The 22,297-nt window shown below is 30.7% G+C and overlaps 1 protein-coding gene across 9 annotated transcripts in view; it reads right to left on the bottom strand.

Moving 5' to 3' along the window:
- LOC143253117 (uncharacterized) overlaps positions 1 to 22,297 on the bottom strand; it is a 62,349-nt gene that overhangs the window by 361 nt on the left and 39,691 nt on the right. For 8 of the 9 annotated variants that reach the window (XM_076506410.1, XM_076506414.1, XM_076506408.1 and 5 more), the window contains 5 exons: positions 19,687 to 21,362; positions 16,024 to 16,366; positions 12,330 to 12,435; positions 11,682 to 11,832; positions 6,983 to 7,072 (listed from right to left, as the gene is read on the bottom strand). In XM_076506410.1, the coding sequence (XP_076362525.1) occupies positions 6,983 to 7,072; positions 11,682 to 11,832; positions 12,330 to 12,435; positions 16,024 to 16,366; positions 19,687 to 21,362 (2,366 nt within the window). Of the gene's footprint in view, positions 1 to 17; positions 5,871 to 6,982; positions 7,073 to 11,681; positions 11,833 to 12,329; positions 12,436 to 16,023; positions 16,367 to 19,686; positions 21,363 to 22,297 lie in introns of those variants that run through there. The other variant, XM_076506415.1, reaches the window with a different exon arrangement.

The raw sequence follows: 22,297 nt of genomic DNA, 5'->3' as shown, positions 1-22,297 counted from the left end.
TTTGAAGTTTAATATTGCTTTCAAAATATACTTTTAAATACACAGTTTTTGGTCATGACATATAAAAAATCAATATTTCAACAAGAATTGTAATTTTATATTCAAAAGCATTATTAAAAGTTGTACAACAAAAACAAGAATGTATTCAAGACTCAATCTAAGACATATCTTGAAACATCTTAGTAAATTTAAAGAAGGCCATAATTTCTTTTTTTTGTATTGTAAACACAATATAAATATGTTTAAATTTTCAAAAAATCTTAATACACTTATCCTAAGTGAGTAATGCAAATAGACTTCCATTATGTGAGTACTGCTCCATTAAAACATTTTCAATCAGAGTGGTATGATAAGACTACACAGTAATATATTGGATTCATGCTGTTTACAGCAAATTCTGACTCAACCATCTTCTACATGTCACAGTAGAAATCAAGATTTGTTAGACCACACAATGTTTTTCCAATCTTAAATCATCCAGTTTTGGTGATCCAGTGCCCACTGTAGCCTCATATTCCTGTTCTCAGCTGACAGGAGTGGAACCTGGCATGGTCTTCTGCTGTTGTAGCCCATCCATTTCAAGGTTTGACGTGTTATGTGCTCAGAGATTCCCTTCTGCACACCATTGCTGTAAAGAGTGGTTAGTTGAGTATTTGTGGCCTTCCTTTCAGTTTAAACAAGTCTGGCCATTCTCCCCTAACCTCTCTCATTAACAAGGTGTTTTTGCCTACCAAACTGCCATTCACTAGATGTTTTTTGTATCATTCTCTGTAAGCTCTAGAGATTGTACTGTGTGACAATTCCAGGTGGTCAGCAGTTTTTGAGATGCTAGAACCACCACATCTGCCACCAACAATCATTCCACAGTCACAGTCTCTTAGATCATACATCTTCTCCATTCTAAACTGAACCTCTTGACCATGTCTGCATGCTTTATATATTGAGTTATAGCCACATGATTTGTTGTTTGGCTATTTGCATTAAAGAGCAGGTGTACTTTATAAAATGGTGACCAAGTGTATAAATAATGATACTTTTGAGAGTCTGCATACATATTGCAATATATTAACAAAATACAAGTAAACACTTCATTATTGATTCACTGAAATCTTTAATAAAATATAACAGTACCAGGCAGGAAGGAGCACTGTCTATGTGGGGTTTGTTTTTTGAATTTTGTGCAAAGCTAAATGAGGGCTAACCATTCCTAATTTAGCAGTATAAGACTAGAGGGAAGGCAGCTAGCAAGCACTGCCAACTCTTGGGCTACTGTTACCAATGAATAGTGGTATTGACTGTAACATTATAATGCCCCCATGGTTGAAAGGGTGAGCATGTTTGGTGTGACGAAGATTCGTAACCCATGACCCTCAGTCGAGTGCCTTAACCACCTGGCCATCCTGGGCCAACATGTAGGGATGGCTCAGATTGTTCATCCAAATTATATTTTAAATATCTTTTTGAAAAGAAAAAAAAAAAGTATTAACACTTTACAACAGTACACAGTGTTTCTCTTTATAACAGTGTTTTTGTAATGATTGAGTCACAAGCTTTGTGAATGTTTGTAAATATCACAGCGAAAAGTTTGAATTTCTTGTTCTTCTGCTTCTTTTTTATTACATGATAACTCAAAAACCAAAAGAATGGTGTCAATCAATTTCACAGAGGTGACATAATTTTAAATGAAGTATCTGCTTTTATAAGCATTATTAATCAGCACTGATGTAAAAAAATAAGAATAATTCTAGTGTAAATGATGTTATCATTACTCTTTGAAGTCAGCTTTTTTACAGAAATCTGGTGTACTTTTAAAATGCTTGAGTACAGGGTGAAACAGGAACTACCAGCCAATAACGGATAAACAATAAATATTATAGTTGCAACTTCAATGTATTTAGAATTTAGTTATAAGTACAACTTTCCTGTGTCTATTGAAACACTGCATAAAAAAAAGAAAAAAAATTTCAAAAGAGGATGTAAGGATGGCATTTGCATCATCTCTACATTTTTCAAGTCTGTTCAAACTGTTCTTTTACACTTAAGTACATCCTAAAGGGCCATTTGCTTACAGCTTGCACCACAGATCAGTTTGGGCTCTGTAGGATATATACAGAACTGAAAATAACGAGTGGAATGAAACACACAAGCATAACACATACAGGAATTATAGACATGGTACTAGATGATAAACATATTAACCCTTTTGCTACAGGTCACAGGTCAAAAGCCATATCATTGCATTTATTGACTTGGATTCAAAAATTTATTGAACTACTTTATATGAATTTATGTCAATAAGTTTGGAATCAAATTGTAGATTATAATCCAAATTTTAATATTATTTAAGAGTTAATTTCTTAATTTAAAAGTAAATATTAAAAGAACACATCCAAATATAGAGTTTAGTGAGTCATGTGGTATGTTACATGCAGCACTATTTAAAAATAGATGTTTATGACATCAAAATACTAAGTCTATAGTTTTGTACAAATTAGAACTCAAATTACTAATATCAAAAAGCTAGTATATAAAATATGAGATATGGCTTACGTACTGAATCAAATACAGTGGCCCTATTCACCTCTTTACATTTTTGGAAGCAGTCCCTTATATATACTTACTTTGATATGCAGCATCTGAATAACTAATCAACAGCTTAAAATGTCCCCAGAGTGGTTTTCTCCACCATTTTAATCTTTAAAAAGGCTTCTGCATCCACAATTTCAATGAGGTAGGCTGTGTCTTTACTCTGTTTGAAGTTTCTTACTTTTTAAAATTTAAATATATCTTAGTTACTAAGCCTAATAAATTATCGTGGAACTTTGTGGTATCAGTGTAGTTACTTACTAAAAGTCTACCAAAATTTTGTGGAAATACACATGCTGTATCAAAAGTTATAGTGCAAATAATTAACGTGTGCAAATGTGCAGACAAACTTGTGTATATTATATCGAGCCTGTAGCGAAAGGGTCAATGGAACAAAACATTATTATGAAAAATACAAAAAAAAAAGGTTGTAAAATGTGAGAGTATTTTGTAATAAGCCTTTGTTTCACACAAAGCATAATACCTTGTTTTTATGCTGACATACAATTTATCTACATAAAATTATGTTGTTACAAATTCACCCAAGTCTGGTTTTATTCTAACCTTTCCAGTTTTTATAAACAGCCACACAGTTTCAAGAACGTTTTCACTGGGATTTTGTGGAAGTCAAACAATGATTGTAAGTGTTCCATATGCTACTTTAATATTAAGATAACATTTGTGGTATGTTTGGGATCATTGTTTAGCGGGAAGAAGAATTCCCAACTTACGGGAATGGCATAATGCATAAAATCCATTTGTACCTGAAGAAGTCAAGGTTCCATCACATTTTGGTAGATAACCAATACTATTGTCTTAGGCATAACCTCAAATATATATTGATCCCTCAACTTTGTTTTATTATGGTTATTATATTGGCTATGATATCATTCAACTATCTGCCATTAAACAGTTATTGATATTGCCAAATAATTTGAACTTGGATTCATTTTAAAAATCATGTGTCAAGCTTTGCTCATTCTTCTATTTGTGGTATGATGATCATTTTATCTTTTGTTTTGGTTGTCTCTTCTCAAAAGTGATTTCTGAGGAGCTAAACACCTATTAAGATTACTTCATACTACTTGTATCTTGACGTTCCTTATGTAACACTCACACCTGTATTCACAGAAAATCACTGGCAAGTACTGTATTCATCAATTATGTAATTCACAAAGTCATTTCCTGAGATATTTTATATCCCTTTTAAAAGACTTGATTTTCAACCTCATTCATGATTATTATCATCAGTGTCAGGTTTACTCTTGCAGACAGCTCTTTCTTAAAACTTTTGTCTTGTTACACATCTTTTCACATAGGAAATCCTTTGCCAGCCAAAACTTGATTCCTATACATTTCTCATGTTCATTTCAGTCCTGGCAGCCATGACTGAATTCACACTACTTCTACTGAGCATAATATGATTGCAATAAACTTTTAAACTTTATATTGGTATGGCACTTTCTGATTCTTGTATAACAAAGAGTCACAGTGCAAACTATCAACAAGTGACTGTACTTTGGTGCAGTTCAGTTTCATACAATAGAGGGATGGCATTTCTGTAACATTAGCAGTTTATACTCTTTTGCTTACCAATTCTATAATAATTCAAAATATGTACTTCACAAAAAACTGGAAGGAGTCTTCTTTTATTGTAATTCAACAATCTTAAATGGTTCACAGAAAGTGAACAAAAGGCTATAGAAATGAATACTATGTGTAAGTTCATCCCAAAAATGCTCAATTGAGTTAAGATCTGGTGAGTTTGCTACTCAAAGAAGTAGAGCTCAGTTGCAGCACTGTGAAGTAGACATAGGTCATAATATTCATGTAAAATCTAAATGTTAGTATTGCATTACAAAGAAATTAAAGGCCCTACCCTAATCTGAGAACTATTCTCACACAATTACATCACTGCCAGTAGGTTATACAATATGATAAACATAAGCAAGATTAATTACCTTATGTGAACTTCTCCATATTTTTACTTTACTATGAATAATATCACAGACGGAGAAACATAATTTGAATTATGTCACAAGTCCTTGTCAAAATATTTGTTCTCTATGTGCCACTGAAGTCATGTTTTCTTTTTCTTTCCACTTGAGATAATAAGTTTGATAATTGTTATCATATGGCATGAAAGTTTTCAAGTTATTTGTACAGCATAGTTGAAAAGTTGAAAACTAATCACTACTGAACATATCACTTGATTAAGACTCAGTATTACAAGTTTGTTACAATTTACAAACCTGTCTACTCAACTCTTTCATCATTCAGTTATCAGCAGTTGGCACTAAATTTCTCTAGCGAATTTTCACTGTTAATACTCTCAAAAACAGCTGTCCTTGAAAAACTGGTAAAGAAAATTTTGCCTTTTACCCATTGACTTGTAGACTAACAAACATACAAGTACATCTTTCTATTTCTAGGGTTTAACAATATTCAACCTGAGTGAGTCGATTTAATACACTTGTTGTATGGTTTCTTATATTGCACTGACAAAAAACAGAAAAACTATAAAATCAAATACTTTGGAACCTTAGGAGAATTTTCTGTAGCTCATGTAGCTTCTAAATATGAAACATTTATTTTATATGTGATAGTTGTTTAAAAATGCAAACATTTTTATTTTTTGGAAGAAATAAAACTTTTTCTCCTTGTTGCATGTGTTAATGACTGATTTCTGTGTCTTTCTACCTTCCTACAAAGTTTTAAATAATAAATAATTTTCTGCAATGTATTTTTGTCCTGTTTTGTAATAAAAGCAACTATTTTACCATACTAAAATTATAAAAAAGTAACTGTTTTAAAAATTGTCAATCAACAAGTTTCACTTAATATATATGTGATAAATTTTAAACCTATTTTATGTTCATTTTTTTAATCATTAATACATTTCCTTTATGGAGTTTTTTGCCTTTCCATACAGCTATTTATGTCAATCAACCCTAATGTAAACAAGGCCTTATCAATAAAATGAAACTTGATACAGTTGAGTGTAAAGTGATTTAACCAAACCTAAATCATAACAACAAAAACAAACAAAAAATCTAACTGTTGTCCACAAACATTTTTTTTTCCTCTAGCAACATATCATTAAGCTAAGCTTTTATCACTTTGTTACAATCTCTACACAAATCTCAACTGAACTGGAAGACATATTGCTTATTCAGTCAAAAAGAAGAGAAAATGAACTTTTATTACTTGTATAGATCATCAGCCTATGGTTTCTCAAAGCAATTACACCTCAGTATGACAACTGAGTTTAGAAAAGTGATTGGCTAAAAAAAAGATAAAATTACACTTATATTCAAATATCAAGGTAAAATAAGTACTATTTTCTTCAAAACTATTATGATTTTCCTCCTAGAATACAAAGGGTATTATGCTCAGAAAAAAATTTAGGAAATTAACAAACTCTAATGTATTTGTTTGAAGTACATTAAAATCAACCAAAAATCTAATTTTGCAATTGAACAATTTTTGTATATAAAATTAAATAAATAAAAACTTCTTTTATAGAATATGTTTCAATTCTGAAGTATATTGTTAATATGTGAAGGAATAAATACAAGTTTATTTTCTGTAATATTTTTAAGTCAATGAGCCAATCCCAACATGATAGTGTTAAGTAAAATAGCATAACTAACATATTTTGCACATGGAAACAAACAGTGTGATTAACAAATGTTAAGTAGTAAATGAGAGTTTTAAAAGTTTAGTCATTTTCTATAACAAAAAGTGCACTGACTAAATTATTATGACATAGCAAGTAAAATAAAATTACAATAGTTTCCATTTTTAGTTTATAATATAAACAAAAAACAAAAATAACTCATAGTGAAATGTGAAAAGCCAGATTAAAAAAATAAATAGAGTTTACAGTAGATTGTCTGTATTATTTTACAGTGGCACTAAAGGAAGGTAATGTTTTTTTATACCTACTTGTGTGACAAACATTCTTTTTAGATGTTTTCATATATCTTTTTAATTAAAACTACATTCAGTTGACTTTGAAAGCATCTTTGCATTTGACTGATATCATCTTAATACATTTGGTTAATTAAGAAATGATGAGTGACATGGACTCCCATACTACACCAGAAGAAGATATTTTATCAGAATACTTGAGATAAAGATTGGTTATTAAACAAGTTATATAAAAATTCTGACAGAAAATAAAACAAATATTGCAAATGTAAGAGCAGGCATGTCTTATTTCAGTATAAGGTGGAATATTTAATTTACTATAATATCACATTATCCCAAGTCACCCAACATGCAGAGGCATCTACTAAAAATACTTACTTAGAATACCCATATCATTTCAAAATAAACAAATATTTCATTACAATAATATGAAAATGTAGCTTTCACAACTCCATAAACATACCTTCTCATCCAAAAAATTTATCAGATTTCCTGAGGATATCTTGATCTTCTGGCGTCGCGTGTCATTGAAAAGTTCAGTCAAGTTAATTGGCTAAGTAATGATAAAAAAATCACTGAAATAGGATTTTCATGGTAATTTGCATGTTACTTCAGTTTCCAGGTGCATTGAAATTAAAAAATATTAAAATATCCAACTAATGAAAGGAAACTGTTAAGTACTTACACATGAAGAGACATTAATCCAAGGCACGTACTCTAGAACATTTGGAAATAAGATAACACTTTATGTAAAACTAAAGCATTCAAATTAAAACACAGTAATAATGAAAATTCAGTTATAATTTCAAAAACACACTAATACTAATAAAAACAACATTAGTATAAAGGTTAATTTTTACTGTTGTACTTTATTTGAACTTTTGTTAAGTCTTTCATTAACATATATATGTACATATGACAAAATAAAAATCCAGTGTCTTGTGTAAAGGCAATGCAGTCAGGTGAATACAGATATGAATGTTTTTTTGATTTTTCTCTGAAGTATAATGTTTGGTATAAATGGCACAATGTTAACATTTTCTTAAACTACAAATGTATTTCTAGTATATAATTATGTCCTCTCACAAAATAACTTTCTCAACTTATACTGACCCCTGTCAGTGCAAATTTTCACTCATCAGTAGCCCTAGATTCTCTCACTTACTTTTGGAGCAACTCTCCACCAATAGGAATGCAACTTTAATGATATCATAACTAGAGCCCTGTCTAATATTACAGATCTTAACCACTTATAAAGACTGATCGTATCTTACCTCCTCTCCTTACCTTAGGAAGCTCCCAAAGAAAAACCATGGGGTGTGAGATGAAATTAAAAACATGTCCATGGGAGACCACACTACTTCTGAGGCAGGTATACCTTTCAACCTTTAAAAACATGTTGATAAAAGGGGTGGAAACATTGAAAGACCCCAAGAAAAATTACAGAGCTAAGGGAAACCCCCAGGTGTAAAGTACCTGGGGCACAACAGACCATAAATGGGAGTTTAACCTCAACCAACACCTCTACATTTTGCCTCAAAAATTGTTACTGGAAAGGGAAGAGAAGCTTCCTACCTCTGCACGTGCACATCTCCAACACAACCAATACCAGTTCAACTGGGAACTGACATTCAACAGATGGACGGAAGGTAGAAACCTGAGGTGGATATTTCTCTTAAAAGAAAAGTAGATGACTCTGGGAATTTTATCCAGTCTACAGTAGAAGAAGGGTAACCAGTCTTACACATATGGAAATGCATGTTTCTTATCCAGCTACAACCAACACCAAAACCATCAGAAAATGACATTCATCAGACTGTAGGAAGAGGAACTGCTATTTAGGGTAGCATCTCTAGCTCAAAACCTGATGGTACTGGGAATTTATCACCCAGTCTGTAGTAGGAAGAGGACTTAAGTGGCTGGTCTGGATCGAACCAATACCTCATCTCTGGGAAACAACATCCAGCAGATGGTAGGAAGGTGGGTGCCTCACCCAGAGGAGAAAACTGCAATATATGGCTGAGTATTATATCAAACACCTGGTGGTACCTGGAATTATACACCTGCAGTAGGAAAAGGCATCGTGCCATCTGCACTGGCAGAATGCCACTGCCCTACCCTTAACTGAGTGGTATTATGTACACTCAAGAGGATAGGCCTCCTCGGTCAACCACCCCAGTGGCTAGGAACTGATAAGAGGCAAGGACTCCCAAACTCCACTAGTAAAAAAAAAAAAAAGGGAAAAAAGGTACTGGAGAGTCTAAAGAACCGCAGCACCAGACACAGTGCACTGGGTGACTATGATACCCTATTTTGCAAAGCAGAGCAATCATGTCACCAAGGTCAATCAACCAACACCTGGAATTGTACATCATGTCCTTGGTAGGACGAGTTTAATTGGCATGGATCATTACATATGGGCAGTAATCCCTGCCTGTTTTACCCATGTTAGTCCATGAGTGTACAGTTCAAGATGAGCATATTTATGAAATAAAAGAACACAATAGAACATGTGAGCAGTCCTGCTCAACATCATTATGTGTAACACAACTTTGTGAGGTATTAGGATAGCATATTTTGATGGATACAGGACATGCTGATGGAGTTGATCAACCGATATCTGGTAGCATCTAGAATTATACCTTAGGTCGATGACAGAAAGAACCTCAACATCACAATCATCTAGCATGGTAGATGATCAGAGGTCATACAGTGCAAGTTTATGACTAAATATATCTGGTCAAGCACAGAGTGGGATCCAAATGTGCAGTAAAGACCCTGCAAAGAAAAAGATAAACATCACAGCACTAATGATGTACCCCTAGGGAAGATGGAAATGTGTAACCAGGAACATAGTAAGGTGAAGGATCTGATGGGAATAAAACATGAAAAAGGCAAAAATCAGCAGGAGAAAGATGAAGTAACTGATGAATTCAACTTGGAAGGGAAAATGAAGAAACATCATGATAGAGGTGAAGAATTCACAGGAGAAATTAATAGACTCAGATACATGGAAGAGAGTAACATATGTCTTAACACTTGAGAGCTCTGAACAAGCAATGTAGGTGAGCATAATTTGAATGTGTGAAAAAGAGGGATGGGAAAAGGGTGCGAAGGAAGAAGTACCTTTTTTAGCAAATAAAGTTGTGGGCATAAAGAAAAGATCAGGAAGGAGAAGAACCTATGAACTAAGAAAACAAAAATGCAGCAAATGTAAAATTGTGAAGTCATCAGAATAACAACATTCACATGCCTATAAGAGCAGAAACAGAGACTTCACAGAATGAACAATTAGAATATGTGAAGACAAAAGGTCCAATGGAAGATGGGAATGAGAGAGGAAAATCACAAAAAGGTGAAAATCAGGAAGTAAAGCATGACAGGGAGGGCAGAATAAATGGAAGAAATAAAATAACATGGATAAGACTGGCTACTCGAAAACACAAGACAAATTAGTAAACTGAGAATTGGCAGATAATGCCACACTATAGTCCACACCAGAGAAACTGAAAGAACCCTTTCAAAAATCCTGGGCAAAAAAAGACAGTATGTGAGGAAGCTAGATCAAAAATGGTATGTGTACCACATACATAGGTAAACCACCATGAAGGAAGAGCAAACAATATGGAAAATGAAAGAAGCTACATATGAAAATCTTGCCTTTCAGCTAAGGGACCAAACAAAGTCACTCATGCAGAGAGAGATGAATCACTCACTCTGAAGTATGGCTGATAGAACAGTGTTGGAAATAAAAGAAGGGAAAAAGAGGCTATATCAAACACTGCTATAGCAGTGGAAACCACATGTTAGCTAGCCATTATGTATCCATCAGCAGAACACTACATGGAGTGAATTAATTTACATTTTCAAGAAATCAGAACAATTGTGACAGACAGATGATAATTCACTGAGCTTATCCAAGTAATTTCTCCAGTATTTACTGAATGCTCTAAGTTAATCTTGCTTCTATGTGTGACATTTCAATATACTATTTTCTAAAAATTAGGAACCTATTGCAGTAATTTAAAGAAATACTTAGTTCACACTTACTTGATGCCTACAAAACAACAAGAGACTTTTGGTTCTAATAAGCAAATAAGAGGTAATGGTTTGTTAAGGTGGAGACAAGACATGATGTTAAAATGAAATGAAATTCTTTATCTACAGCATAGGATATGTTAATGGCAGCTGATTATCTAGTGCTTAGACTATATTAAATTTATATAAACAATTTTTAACAAGAGAGAAATTAGTGGTACAGTATCTAAATATAAGTTATCACACAGTTTGCAGGTGAAGTAGGATGATACAAAACTGGACTCCCAGTGAACATGAAAATACCAAAACTGCATGCACAATACAAATTCTCTGTAGCTGACCAATCAGAAAAAAGGGTCACTGAAATATGAAGCAGCTGCAAGATCAAGTAGGACACAATACAAGTATACAAGTGTTCCATGAAACAGCAGAAAAGTGCCTTGGCAATCAAGCTACAAAAATGAGTAACCCAGTATGAATTTTGTACACAGTTGCAACCTGATATCATGTGTTTCACAATTATCACTTACAAAAAAAAATCTTTGTAAATAGTAATTACATATAGAAAGTGAAAATACTGTTGCAGGCTCTACATATTTTTTAACTTAGACACATGCATTATTGTAGACCAGAGCAAAGTTTGATATAATGTGATATGTGTGGCTTAATGACTAGAACCTTCTTGAAAATTTATGAAATGTTTTGAGCTACTTAAAAAAGTTGGATGGGCTTAAAATGACTGATGTGGGCTGATATGTCAGCAAATCTATCAGTGTTGGTTTTTTACTGTCAGGCAGTCAGTTCAGTCTTACTAACACTAAGTTTGCATTTTAATGAGCTACTAAGCTAGAACTTCTAGATGTACCATATGTACATGTGAGAAAATAATAGAAATTATTGCATTGGTATTTACTGTAAACTTATATGTATTAGTACAAATTAGTAAAGCTAAGTTATACAACTAAATGGACTTGACTCTACATTTTCCTTTTTAATGAATAAACCAAAACAACATATTCAATAATACAAACTTTTATAGTAATACAGAGCTTCCGACATGATTTATAATGATAATTCTATATCTCCACGCATGTGCATCATAAGTACATATATAAAAAAATTACCTGATACATAAGAAGCTCTTCTAAAAGGCTAGTGTTTTCTCTAAAATATCTAAGCAAATTATATTGCCAAGATGACGTTTCACTTTGTTGTGTTTCAGTTAACACTTGAGAGTTGTATTCTGCAGGACATGAATGCTTCTCTGTATTATGCCTGTATCAATGGAATGAAATGCAATGAATAAATTAGATTGTTAAATATTATATATTTTACCTCTGTTTCAGTCACACACATGCAAATTCACTTATATTAGTTAATCAAGTTTTATCAATTCCACGAGAATACTTTTGTCTAATTTCACATTTTTATTTACTTCTTCATCAAATGTTCAAACTCTTATCTAAATTGCTGTTGAAATTCTATGATTGACAACTAGTGTTCAATGCAACCTAATTAATATAACTATTTCTCTTAAAGTTGTAGTTGTTATAATTTTCAAAAAAAGAAAAATATATTTTAAAGCAGGCTGAAACATGGTGCATATGTACTTGTCCACAGGTTTGAATAAGCTTAATATAAAACCCTTCTAAATTGTTAAACAAACATTGTCAACTTAAAGAGAACATAGAGTTCTGTCATAGCTGAAAAAAGTTTGATATTTTTCCATTTGAAAAACAATTCTTCCAATGTGTTCAATGAAAGCAACTTACTTAACAGTTGAAACTCTGCAGTCAGCAATATTTTTCTTTTCTTCATGTGTTGCAATCTGGCTAGAAGAGTCTTTCTTAGCATGTTCCTCTTCATTGTCTGTCTCCCCTGCAACAAAAACAAATTCAAAAGCAATACTATTTCTTCAATCATTAAAAAAAACTGAAAGAACAATTGAGAAAATATAATTTATGCATTTAACCTAAACTACAAGTCAAACATTATTGACAAGCAAAGTTTGTTTTATGTATGTAAATATTATTTTGATTAACATAAGCAAAATGCAATGCAATATTGTTTTCTTGTTTTGTTTTTTTACTAACAAAAGCCAAATGGTATGCCCTCCTCTGACAGTACAATATAATAGACAAGGCATCTGTATAAATAAAATACTTAGGTTTGCCTATCCACAGCTTCTTACAAATTTCTCAATCCAACAATCCAAACCTCATATTTTTTAAAAATACTATGGGTTTCCTTGACTTACTTAAGTCTAAAATATGTATGCACAGTTCACTCAAAACCATATGCATTCAGATGTTTCTGCATATTCCTCTAAGTTTGTCTATGTAGTAACTTTACATTTACTTTTCTTTCAATAATTTAGCTTTGATTTATTCTACAGACTGCTATGAACATCTTAAGGTTACATTTTTTCACTACACGTTTTATTCTTCATTACTGTACGTTTCTGTTTCAGCTCATAAAACCATGTCGTACACTGAACACTTATAACCATTTCATATTTTGTACACTATTATAAGTAGAAATACTATACTTTATTGTTTACTTTACCTGTAGTTTTATTAAATAGTTTATGTACACATAGTTTTATTATGTAAAATTATTTCTATGTAAGTTTGTTTGGTTGTTTAATCTTTTGTTTAAAAAGATCAGACTTTATCTATCTTAAACATAATGTCTGTAAAAGAGCCATGTGTTTAAATGATAGAATATGTAAAATTCAAATGATTGGGATAAAAACTAAAAACTAGTGCACAGGTTTTGTAGTTGTGCCTAGTTTGGATATAGATTATAAGCTGGAGACCATTCACAATTATAATCACATTAAGAAATACTGAACACTGTTCCATAATCATAGTGGCATAGGTAAAAAAGTTTTATAAAGTATATAAACAAATAACAAGAGTTAATAAATTTTATTTATTCTGTTCTTACGCCTTTCTTTATTAAATGTGGCTAACAGGACACATATTTCACTTCTCTTAAACCATACAGATTTTACATTTCAACAGGGTTTCATTTGATAAAAAGGGGTGAATGGGTCTTGGAATTAAAGAAAAAAAATTTTTGTGATGGAAATTAAAAATTGTTACTTAAGAAACTTAACAAATTTTCAGTTTTATTTAAACTATACAAGAAAGTTGTAACGACATATCTAAATGTCTAAATCATTGTATTTTCCTGAACTATTATGCTATTAGTGCAGATTACTGTAAATACACTTTTGTATGTCTTATCATTAAGTGAAACTGCCTGTGTAAAAATTCACAAAACCTTGTATTTCCAAAAGAAATAGTGGTTACTTAAACATAAAAGAACTTGATAACAAAAGAAACTGTTAAGAACTGTACATCTACTATAATGGCATAGACTTCTCAGTTTATTAATATACACATACATTTTCATTCTCTATAACTGTATAAAATGTTTTAAGAATTTTTAAATCACTGAATAAAAAACTGTATATATTGTTGTTTTTCCATGTGAAAAACTAAATAATGGACTATCTGCATTCTGTCCACTGCATAGAATCAAACAATGGATTTTTACACTGAAAACTTACTATCCATCAACTGATGGGGGCAAAACTGAATCTGATGCAATAATTTAAAATATTACAAAAACAAAGTTTTCTTTCTCATTATCAGTTAAGCATAAAGACCTACACAGTTACTCTCCATGATGAAAAAAACAAAACAAAACAAAACAACAACAACAACTGATACACAAAAGCACTGGTGCCATTAATTCTTTCACACAGGGTGGGTCAGTGTGACTAAACTCGTACCCATAATGTATCCTTTAGAGTTTACAAGCTTTTAGTAAACATTAGAAGTCTTTTGTAAAAAAATAAATAAATAAATATATATATATTTTTTTTTCTAAAGATTTGTCCATTAATATAAGTAACCAGTGTTGACTGCTCCAACATAAAATGCTTTTCAAGTTTGTGCAACTAAAAAACTTCCTATACAAATATCAAATATATTTTTCAGCAAAACTGTATATTTTATTTGTTATTTTCTCTACCCAAATTCTAGATGAGCTCCATAACTTTGACTAATCTTGTAAACATCATAAAAAATTCTAAATAAATCTAAATTACCTTTTCTTCTCTTTAGAATGCCTGCAGATTGTAAGAAAAACTATACTTTCTTATCCTATATAGCTTAAAGCTCATAACAGTCTATATCTGTTTATACCAAACTGTATGGTTTTATTGTGATTTTAATTGTGTCTAACTGATAATTCCACCAGACAAGTGTAAATTCATTCAGCAAATACACAACTCGTTAGTGTTAATTGATGTAATACATAAGCTGCTCCAGTCTGTACCTTACAAAGTTTTATTATTTTTCATTTTCTTACTTAACATAATCTAACCTAACAAGTTTCTAATTTTTACATTTGAATCATGTTTATAGCAAAAAGTAAAGAACAGAAACATAAAAAGAAATATAGCATTCACTTTGGACCTCATTTTTTTGCCATCAGCTGCCAATGAAATTTAAACCTATTTTCCTCTTTTTTTGTATTATGATTACACTAGCACTCTAAAATTTTTTTACTTAAATAATGTGCCTAGGAACACATTCAATCAAAACAAACAATATCTATTATAATTTAACTGGCTTTCTAACTTTGACAAGAGGTACTTAAATTAATTTCTCTTGTTGCTCAACTTGAACACAAGATAAAATTGACAATACTAAGTACTGAAGATAATGTTGGATTATATGTAATTTGATAGATTAAAACTCTGCTTTTTTAGTGTTTATAAATGATATAGTATAAAACACCAGAGAGAATTACTGGCAATATGTGAAAGAGAAGATATAACAGCTTGGCATGACAAGTGGGTTTGACTTTCTTATTTATTACTCTGTAAATAAATAAGATTGAAGATTATGAAAATTCGACTTTGCCTTAGTAATACCTATATTGACTAATTAAAATTACATACTTCAGAGTGGGGTGGTATGTAAATTAGAAAAAGGAGAAGATCTAGAAAGGAAATTTCACAAGTCTCATGCTACAAGACAGTGAAGGTTTTTTGTTTTTTTAGTTACATCCTTATAAAATTAAGACACTAAAATTTATATAATATTAAAATTTGATTCATTAACTATGTTCAGATGTCAAGGTTTTATTTATATACAGTGACAATGAAATAGCTTAACCAAATTTTCAATGTAACTCTGTAAAAGGTCATGCACACTTTGAACTGACCATTATAAGAAGGTTAATGTTAATTATAACATTATAATTAAAATGGAAATTTGTTTTTTAATCACTAAAATAATTTATCACATTATATCTTTAAATGATACTTGATGAGTTTCTATAATTTTTGGTTAATTGAACAATAAATATAGATATTAGCCTTATCAATACATTAACTATAAAACTGTATTATATCATATATATGTTTTGATAAAAAGGTGTACTAACATGGGTGAGTCTGTTCATATATGTCAAAGAGTAATGCTATTGCTTGTTTCTTTGGCAATGACTTAACACCAATTTTATTCAGCTCACGACGAATTTCTGACTTAGTCATCTTCTCATAGTCAGGCAATGGTGTTACTTCCTGATTAATATGACTGATTTTTGATCCTTTTTGACAACCTTTGATGGCCTCAGGGCTCACGCCATCAGAAATTGGATAGTAATGGTTAAAATGTGATAAAGGGGTACTTTTATTTTTAATCCAACTACTATCAACAAAAGAATTTCCAGCAATCTGTTCAACTGGAAGATTTTCAGTTGTTGATGCTGAAGGTGTGACATCCATCTATAAAAATAAGAATCATGTTACTTTATGAACAACACATTTTCTTAACTTTAATACTTGTCTGTTCTTTGATAACCCTGAATAAGTAGAACCAAATAAGTTAAATTTGATTATCAACTGAAAAAAAACAATGCAATTTCTCTAAACAAGTAGGAGTAAATAAATTAGATGTAATTGTTTTTTCAAAATAAACATCAGACTGACAAAAACTGTTGCAAAAAATAAACAACTGAAAATTAATTAATCCTTCAATAAAAACTAACTTCTTTCCACTTTACCACATATACCTACATTATGTATTAGTGTTAATAATAAAGAATCATACTGCAATAGCTAGACATAAATCATACTGTTTTTAATATTGAACATAATACGTGGTCAGAATTTAAAAGCTAAACAAACTTGATCAGAATTCTTAACATGATTTACATGATTGATTCTCACTGGATATTTCTGAACTACAGAAACGTTATCAATTATTGTGAAAGACTTGTACTTAGACCTAGAAATCTATAAAGTGGCAAAATTTGAATGCAGACTGGAGGACAGTGAGCTTGCTAGAATCAAACTTTCCAGAGAAGATGTAATGACACTCATATGCAGAAGTTTTTACAGTTTAGAAGTTTTTAAAGTTCTATAAGACTATATAAATGTTATTAAGGATGAAGTAAGTACCTTCTGCAGAGACTTAGCCAATTGTCGAAAAGCACACTTAAGCTTTTAGAAAACTTGAAATTGTGTGTGTGATGGTTAAAAAAAAGAAGTTGGAATTGTATTTGATGGTGAAGTTTGACTTTTTAAAGTGTATCATGTAAAGAAATTCCTGATTCTGACCAGATCAGTTACCTTTTAGTATTTTTGTAACCATGTCAGTATGACTTGATAATTATTATTGTAAATTGGCTTTATCTTGTTTGTAGGTTTCATGACTGGTAATTTCTACCATAAAATGTGTACATTTCACTTACACAATAACCACAAAACTCACTCTCCCGTAGTACATATTTCATATCATACAAAATTTAAACATTTTTCTAAAGCTCTAATTATAAGTCTAATCAAGGTTGTGCAGTAATCCAACTATCAGTGTTAACTTTCTATAGAAAAATTTGGTAAAACAGTGCAACCTTTTTATATTACGGGAACTACTTTATAGCAGTCACATGAAACAGAAATACTTCCTAATACTAGTCAACCAATCTTCTGAATCATGAGACATTTTCAATCAAGAACCTTTTTTTTTGTCTTCGGGAGCAAAGAATTGCTAGTTAAATCTGATATTAAAAATTTAATTTTTAGTTTGTTGGTCATGAATATTTATTCTTTTATTAATAATTCAGTTACTATTTCTATATTTAGAACTGAATAAGGTTTATTTTTATCTTTTATTGAAACGGTTGTTTCTTCTACTTGAATTTAACACAATGCAATAGCCCTTTCCAAGCAGACAACCAAGAAAGGGTTTAATCAATTCTTCCAACAATAAAGTGTTTATGTTTTAATCTCCACATCAAGTCTTATCTCATTCATTTCATCTACTACAATCTTCTACATTCATCCTTTCAAACACCAGATCTGTGAACTACTCAGTATTGTAAAAAATAAGGTAATTGAATGCTAGAGTTATCCTTGAAAAGCAATTGCACAAGAATGTATCTTTACAAACTTTGTATATCAAAACTCAATTTCTTATTGTCTATCTTTGACATTTCATTTGGTTCTGTAGTTTTAAACTTTCTTTGAACATGTTATTGTACTTTTATTGAATTGCAGAATATAATTTTGTATTCACTTAAAGTTTCATATGGAAACTTTTATTAGGTGTGAAAACATTTTATATAGACATTTAAAAAACAATTTATTGAATTGGAGATTTTTCAAAATAAATTACTTATATATATATATATTTATATACACAAGTCATTACAGTATTATATAGTTTTTTACTGGTGCATGAAAAAAATAAAAATAATCATTATAAGATAATATTAACTTAAATGTATTGAATTCTACATGTTTACATTAAAATTTACTTCTATGTTTGAAATAATTACTAATATTATTAGTGACATCGAACTGTTGATGATAAGTGTCTAAATGCCAATAATGTAAACTATCATTAGGCCTTTTTACATGTTTCATAAAGTAGTACTGAATACTTTGACTTTATTATGTTGCAGCTTTTTTTTATATTCTTTACTACAGCTTATTTTGAACATGGCTTTAAAGTATTCATTAACAACATACAAATGTTGCAGTTACCTAGAGAGCCAAAATTTCACAATAATTTAACTGCAAAATAAAGAAAATTATGCTAGAAATTCTTGAATTTTATGCAAATTGTTGAATGATACTAAGTTATTTTTAACATAAAACATACATAAGTAAACTGAGAGTAGCATACCTTGTGCATTTCAAAGTAAGTTTCTAAAACAAAATTTCCTTACAATTTTGCTAATTTTATCTTCCTTATTTCCATGCTCTTTAAGGTGCTAGTTACAATATCAAAATATAGTTATTTGTTTCTTGAGCATTTGAAAATAACACTTTTAACCATTGTGCCTTTCAGTTAATAAATTTGTACAAAGAAACTTTGAAAATGGCAAAAAAAAATGTGCAAAAATTCTTCACATTAACTGTATTAGATATTTTGCTTCAGTTGCCATAAATCTTTCTATACATATTGCTTGTCTTGTATTTTGTTGTATTGTTTTTTATCTTTTTAATTTGATATTGTCTTTTTGTTCTTGATAGAAAGAATAAGATAAGGTGTAATTATTCTTTTTAGATTTTCTACAATTATATTTGTTAAATACTTAAATTAGCTGAAGGTAACAGTTATGTATTTAGCTTTCAAGCATAAATGACAAGCTTTACAAAAATGAAAAAAACAACACAACATTTTTGGACAACCAAAATGAAAATGTACACAGAAGTATGTATGTGAAAGGTATATATTAATTATTTCAAAACTTCAACTTCCTTATTTATTCTAACTGATTTTGCAGCATTTTTATCAAAGCCTATTTAAACCATGGAAAATAAATGACAATTTTTTCTTCTTCAGTTCTGTAGCTGAAACATTTCTACCTTTATATCAATAAATTAAGTAGAAACACCATTATAGGTTTTCTTTCTGGGAAAACTTTATTTGGTGACTCATGTGAAATGGGGTATTTCTATAAGCAGGATCTGTAGTTTTAAGAGTGCCTAACTCTTTCACCTAAAAAATCTCTCAAATTTGCAAAAAAAATCTAAAAGGGTGAACTTAAATGGGAATATCACTATGCTATAGAAAAATAAAAAAACTAATTACTTACTGCAATTCCATTCTTTGTTTGTTGCTGATGTATTATTGTAAAATTTAGGTCAACTGTTTCAGTGAATCCATCATCCCAAAATCTGTTTATAACATTTTCTTCATTATTCCAAGAGAAGTGATCTACTATGTCAATGGTTTCTTTTTCATCCTCATTCTGGTGTTCAGTAAAATTAGTTGAGGTAGCAGTTGATGACTCTACTCTTCTTGGAACCAATAAAGGTGAAATTCTTGGGCTATATGGATTGCTTTGATTTTCCTGTATTTTGTCTTCACTGAATAACTTGGATGAGTTAATGTTTTTAGATAAAATGTTAAGCTTATTTTCCTGGGTACTAATATTTGTATTTTTTGTGAAGTTAGCATCACTGAATTTATATTTATGTGATAAAGATTCTGTCTTACTCAAACATGTACCTGAAGTATGGTCAAGCTCTTCTTCATCAAGTTCATAATAAGAGCAATCAGATTCAGACAAATTTGTGTTCTGATATGCAACATTCTCATTTGAAATACCTTCAGTAATGCACATTTTTGTTCGATCATGTTGACTCTGTAAAGCAAATTCATTAATTTTGTGTTCAGTTGCAAAAATATCAAAATTCTGCATTGTTTTATTCTGTCTTCTGGAATGTGAGAAAGCTAACTCTTCTGTAGGCTGTTTTCTAGCACATTCTATAGGAAAGGAGGTAGGTAAACCATCTGTTTGGTTTTCAACACATTTTCTGGTAGGAAATATGCATGACTCTTCCAAAGTCTGGAGTATCTTTTGTGTTACAATTAGAGAGAGAGACGGATCTTGTACAGAAAGTTTTTTTGTTTGTTCTTCTATGGGTACACAAGAAATATTACACGGTAGAGAATTTGTTTCATTTCCTTCCATTTCTAAAAATGTCAAATCTTTCACAGGTTGGATTATTGTGTGTTGTTCAGTCTCAAAACAGTCAGTGTCTTGCACAATATGGCTTGTACTAAGTCTTCTGGTCACTGAGTTTGAGATATCTTGTTCCATGTTACTTTCACTCTGTTTTCTATTTTGATAGGAATATTTCTTCTGAGAGAAAAAAGCACTGTTATCTGTAAAGTCACAAATTGAAGTATCATGTACAAAATGGTTTGTTTTAAGTTCTAAGGTATTAGATTGAGTGGTATCTTGTGAAGACGGTACTGTTTTGTGTTCTTTTATATACAAATGGTTTGAATCTTCTTTTTCTGGAGTTTCGTTATAAAGCTGAGAGGAGTTCTGATAAGATTGGACACTTGAATATCTTTTGCTTTTGATAAAAGGTGTTTGTTTGACAATACCATCTGCGTTAGAATGTAAAGAATGCAAACCTCTTTCTTGAAGTGATACACTGGAGTCTTCACTATCTGAAAACTCAGCCAATATGCAGTTAGATGATGAGTCTTTGGAGTCTTCTGCATCAAATGAAGCCATTAATATATATGGGTCATCTAACTCTCTCTCTCTTTCTCTCTCACTTGTTGGTGAAGCCAGTAGATAATCTTCTTGTACACTGTTTTTTTCCCCAGGAAGTGAACTCTCTGTAAACCTGTCAAAATTTTTATCCTGCAAAGCTTGTACATCATTTGAAGATTTCTTCTCATCTGGTAGATCATCACATGATTTATTTGAACCATTTATAGACATTTTATCCTCATTTCTGCTGTGTTGATCTGTAATATGAATAAAAGTATATACAGTTAACATAAAACCAAAGCAATTGACAGGAAGACTCAAAGCCACAACAAGTATACTATATTTAAAGCAAACCAAATATACAATTTGTAATGATCATTTACAATATACTGTGATTTTTAAAGGATCTTAATTTTCAAAGGCCTAGTTTGTGGGAAGAGAGGTGTAGCAGTTTGGTGCTGGTGGAAAGAAAAAAGAAAAAATTATTGTAAAGAAGAGTGAAAACTGACACTTTATTGACTAAAGACAAACTAATGAATGGTTAATCATATAAGTGGTAGGACTGCTGTGTTATGATAAGTTAAAATAAATAAAAAACACAAACTAGAAAACTATATTCAAATAAAAGTAAACAAATAAATCATTGTTTATCATTCAAATAAATAATATGCTTTAAGAAAGTAAAATCTGAAATGATGGGTTAAATAAAGGGTGTGCACATGGTCAATAGCTTCAATGTTAAACAATTCATTACAAGGATGATATTTCTACAATACATCTCAGAAATGAATTTTACTTAACACACCAAAACTGCTTCTTATTTGATATTCTTTTTGTAACTGATCAATTAAAAAATTTAATTACAAGTTTCTGGAACTATCCATGATTCATGTGACAGTTTAAGAACAATTCTCAAAACAAAATACTGCACGTCAACACTGCCCATTTTCTTCATGATACACACTAACAATAAAAGTAAATTTTTCCACACTGACTTTGTATTGAAAAGGCAAGATAGCTACATAGATGATCAAGTTTAACTCATTATTCTTGAAAGTACACCTTACTAAGTATTTTTGTCAAACTTAATTTTTTCAAACATGAGTGTGTTGATGAACTTGTACATTCTGTGATTTTATTAATGTATTACAGTACAAAAGTGTGTATGTATAAATCTGTCTAACATATACAA

The sequence above is a fragment of the Tachypleus tridentatus genome, chromosome 6 (genome assembly GCF_004210375.1).
Source record: "Tachypleus tridentatus isolate NWPU-2018 chromosome 6, ASM421037v1, whole genome shotgun sequence".
NCBI lineage: Eukaryota > Metazoa > Arthropoda > Merostomata > Xiphosura > Limulidae > Tachypleus > Tachypleus tridentatus.
The sequence above is the reverse complement of the archived record's forward strand: the minus strand, read 5'-3'. Positions and strand labels throughout refer to the sequence as shown.